The 4666-nt window shown below is 56.1% G+C and overlaps 1 protein-coding gene across 1 annotated transcript; it reads right to left on the reverse strand.

The window, feature by feature from the left end:
• Positions 1–482: 482 nt before the first annotated feature.
• SELENOW (selenoprotein W) lies at positions 483–4312 on the reverse strand. Its single transcript, XM_036834681.1, has 6 exons — positions 4177–4312; positions 2635–2659; positions 2476–2529; positions 2201–2275; positions 1996–2094; positions 483–882 (listed from the first exon to the last, which is right to left on the reverse strand). The coding sequence occupies exons 1-5, from the start codon at positions 4221–4223 to the stop codon at positions 2014–2016; spliced, it is 282 nt and encodes a 93-aa protein (XP_036690576.1). The 5' UTR covers positions 4224–4312; the 3' UTR covers positions 483–882; positions 1996–2013.
• Positions 4313–4666: the final 354 nt, after the last annotated feature.

Here is a 4666-nt window from a genome sequence, read left to right on the forward strand (position 1 = left end):
ACCGGCAGAAGAACAAGGCATCTTGAGACCCAGGCTCAGACCTGACCCCAGTTACTTCTGCCTCATTCCATTGGCCAAAGCAAGTCATGTGATCAAACCCAAAGTTAGGAGGTAGGAGGTACAGGTCACCTCTAGCGTGAGGACGGTAAAGGGGGCAAGGCAGACACGCGAGGAGGGGGTGAAATACAGGGCCCCAAACACAATCTATGACGCCACCCAGCACCTTTCTTCCAATCATTGCCAGCTTTCTCCTGAACACAGCAACCAGGGGCCCACTTCACACTGGAGGACTTACACCAGTGATGGTTACACACAGCTCCAGGTGGCATCCAGAGGCCACCTTAACCTTGGCTTTGGGGACCACTGAAAAGTTCAACCCTGAAGTTAGTTATAGCTCTGTACCTATCAAATCACTAGTTTCCTGGACTGGAGAGCAGGGGGAAGAGGTGCCGGGGTAAAATGGAGCCACGCGGACACAGGCACAGTTTGTTAACCTCGTCAACATTTATTGAGTTGTGAACCGTTGCAATCACTGCTGAAATGTGAGACTCACTCATCCTGATGCCGCTCTCGGCTTCCGCTTGAAAAGGAAGCCTGGAGCAGGACCACCCCAAACACCAGAGGGTAGAAGGAAGACATGGGGGGGTGCAGGGAGATGAGGGACAGGGGGGGAAAGGAAGGAAGAAGCAGGACCAGCGTGCCAAGTTAGACTCCCGGGGACACACGCACACTCCCACACACACAGGCAAAGACCAGGGGCGTCCATCTCTACCCCAACCGGCAGCCACGAGAACATCAGGGAAGGACCAGGCGTCCAAGAGACATTTCAGTCCTTCCTGTCATGAAGCGTCTGCCGAGAGGGGCTGGGCCAAGGTCACTGGACTGTGCAGAGAGAAGGGGTGGGGAGGGGGCTTCAGACTACAGGGAGAGAGGCCAGATTAAAGGGAGTCACTTCACTGACTTTAATCTCTAAGCTTTCGCTGTAATAAACTGTAACCATGAGTAAAACAGCTCTGCTGAGTTCTGAGTCCTTCAAGAGAATCGCTGAGCTTGACGGTGGTCTCGAGACTCCTGAAACTGCACTCAAAAACCATGCGAACAAGAATCATTCTCCCCCTCTCTCTTTTCTCTTACATAAATCCCATTTTTGCTTATTTTAGATGAAATCATCCATTGGTGGACTCCTCTGGAATCCAAGCAAACCTTGTGCTGATTTAAGCAAATGCCTTTGAGTTACTGGCAGTTTGGAGGTGGCAAATGGTGTGTTTATGCAAGGGATGCGCTCCGTTTGTCCTTAGGAGTTCAAACCCCACAAAGGTGGCACCCCACCTCCACCCCCTCCCTCCTACAGCAAGAGCCCACACATCGCCCGCTCATGCAGCTTTGGAATTATGAAATTCTTGATTTTCTTTTTTTAATTTGGGGAGACTCACTTCTTTTCAGACCTGCACAGGAGGCAAGACATTCATATTTTTGTACTGCTTTAATTCAAATTTGCGGGTCCAAATTCCCCCTGAAAGCAACCTCACTCTGCCCTAGTGAGGACGATAAGAAACGGAACTTGAGTTCAAAGTGTTTGAGAACCAGGTTCCTGGTGCAAAGCATGCTGGGGGCAGGTACCTGGGTCCACAGTATCCTGGCACAGGACACTCAGTGCTAGCACACCGTGGGGTGGGAACTGGCACTCAAGCTTAGAGGGGGGCAGAAAGTGCTTCTAGGCTCTCAAAAGCCAGGAGCCAGAGCTTGGTTATGGACTAGGTTAGTATCCAGGGCCCAGTTCCAGGATAGGTTGGGTTTGGGGCTCATCTAGAACGTACAGGCTTGAAAATTGAAAAGCAGGCTCAGAAAGTGCGGAAAAGCAGTTCTATGATCCAGAGAACAACATGGAAATTGCTACTTGTTCTGGTATTGGGCTGGACACTAGTACTTGGGTTTGGAGTACATTAGGAACTAGGAGTCGTCAATTCTGTTGTCTAGGAGCTGGGTCCCCCTCACCTCTGCCTTCAGGGCCCATCAGGCCTGAGCCAAAGCAGCTTTGATGGCGGCCACCAGCTTCAGAAACTTGCTCTCCGTGTCCACATAGCCATCACCTCCCTGGAGAAGGGAGGAAGAGGGGAGGGACGAGCTGGGACCAAGATGCCAACCCCAGTCCCAACACCCCACTAGCCCAAAATGGGGCAGAATGGACAGACAGACATACCTTCTTGGAGTGAACCAACTTCCCCGCTACCAACACTTCAAAGAAACCGGTGACCTGGGGCGTCCCCTCGCCGCACTGAGGAGAGGGAGAGGTGTTGGCAGGGCTGAGATGCCCTCTTGGGGACACCCGCAGCTTCCCAAGGAATGGAGAACGGGGGTGAAGGGTGGGGCTGACCCAAACCACCCCCGCTGCCATCCAAGGCTGAAGGACGGACACCCAGGGCTGAGGGACGGACGTGACCCATGTTTGACTCCTTCCCCATCCCCAAGACCCACGATGTCCAGGTGTCCAGGGAACTCATCTTCTAACTTCTTCTTAAGCTGAAGATACTGCAAAAGGGGGTGGGAGGTCACAACAGGGGTCCACAGGAGCCACGCCAGCTAGCCCCCCTTCCCCCATCTTCCAGGGGTGCCTCTTGGGACCATTTTGCTTACCTTGGACTTGTAGCCTCAAGCGCCACTGGTGGGACAGTGTCCAAGAGAGCGGGTCCCAGGAGAGAGAGGGAGACGGTGGGGATCCAGGGAGAGGCAGGAGCAGAGATGGAGGGAAATGGGGGGGGGGGGCCGGCAGGAAGAGATGAAGAGAGACACAGATGACAAAACCAAGCAAGGCACAGACACCCTCAAGAGAGACGAGAGACACGCCCGAGTGTTGGGAAGCAGCACACAGATGGGGAGGCGGGGACACAGGAAGGACAGAGCCACCCACGCGAGAAAAATTCGACACAGAGCAAGGGAGACAAGAGATGAGCGGGGATGCAGAAACAAGGGGCGACAAGGAGAGACCACAGCATGAGGCAGAGCAGAGGCGGAGGCAATGGAGAGAACTGGGTTAGGACGACTGCTGAAATAACAGCCCCACCCCCGCCCGTCCAAGGGAAACCATTATTCCTGGATCCCCAAGGCCCTGCCAGGCCCGAGGATGAAATCTACACGCCTCCCCAACCCCCCACGGGAGGCTATTTTGGAACTGGAGTCTGGTGCACAGGCCCCCCGGGCCTCAAAATTTCACTCCACCCCCTGCATGACCAAGCGGGCAGGGACACCGCTAATGCTGTGACAGATCTGAGCCTTTCATAACCCCCTCTGGACATCTCACAAACATGACAGCCAGTGGACCCAGATTCGGGTAATCTGTGATCTGCAGCCTGAACCTCGAGCTACTGACCTGCCACTGCCCCACTCCCAGCTTCAGTTTCCTCACCTGTAAAATGGAGCTAGACACACACCCCCACTCAAGGGGTTTCCGAGAGAGGAAATTCACTTAACATGTATTTATTCAGCGCCTACAGGCCAACATGCCTGTGCATGCCAGCACAGCCCTAGGTGCCAGGGCGATCAAGCGGTCTACAGGACAGAACACTGCCTGCCCACCTGGCACTTTTTCACTCTGAACGGACCAATCAGATCAAATGTTTAACACCCAACACACAGCAGTCCCTCCGCGGTAACGTTAAGATCACTCCCTCTACAGACAGGAAAAGCGAGGCCAGAAAAAGACTAGGGTTAGTAGCGAAAGGCATCCACTGTATGCATTCAAGTCCTTGCCAAACGCACGCCGGAACCTTCTGGAACCTTCTCGAACCTTCTCGACTCTGGCCGGCCCCACCCCACGATTGTTCCAGGTACTGGGGGAGGGGAAACCTAAGCGCTGACGGAACCTCCTCTCCCATTACAAACTGACCCCCACCTGCTCCCCACACTGAGCCCCGGAATCGGGGGGGGCGGTTAAAACAACACACACGTGTCGCAGTTCTACCTGTTGTGACCTGAGACGTCTAGAATGTTACAAACTGGGGACGGGGGGGGGGAGGGCAGAGAAATCAACGCCCTCTGTTTCCCTCCCCCACGGAATCCTTTTCCCAGTGGAAGTATGCCCATGGGTCCTGCCCCCAACGCCCCCAGCGCCCGGCTCCGCCAGGACAGGGCGGGGCCCAGGCGGGATTCGAAGAAGGGACCTCCGGCCCTCGTGCTCACCAATAGACGACTCGGACGGGAACACCCATGATTCCGGACCGGAGCATCAACTACAGTCCTAACACCCGATCCGCAGCCCGGCGAGAAAATGCAGGGTAGGCGCCCCGAGGCGGAGCATGCGCAGAGAGGCCTGGTACTCGGCGTTCCACAGAGCGGACCAACGCCGGGGGGGTGGATGAGGGGAGAAAGGCCCCACAGCGGGGACGAGGGGGGCCCTGCGGCCCACCACCACCCTGAGGGCCCGACGCAAATCTCCCTCCTCTCGCCCTGTGAGGCCAGGGAGCATGCCGGCAGAGGGGGTCCCGGGAGAAGCCTTTGCGCGCCCCCTCCCGGATCTCCCCCTCCGGGCTGGAATGGTATGGCCTCGTGGGGCGGGGATTCAGGGCCAACTGTTACTAGGAGGAAACGGAAGTGCAAGCGCAGGCGGTTGTTTTGCAGCGAGGACCTGTGGGGGCGGGGGCGGGGAGGCCGAGAGGGTCGTGTCCGAAAG

Source organism: Balaenoptera musculus, chromosome 19 (genome assembly GCF_009873245.2).
Source record: "Balaenoptera musculus isolate JJ_BM4_2016_0621 chromosome 19, mBalMus1.pri.v3, whole genome shotgun sequence".
In the NCBI taxonomy this organism is placed as follows: domain Eukaryota; kingdom Metazoa; phylum Chordata; class Mammalia; order Artiodactyla; family Balaenopteridae; genus Balaenoptera; species Balaenoptera musculus.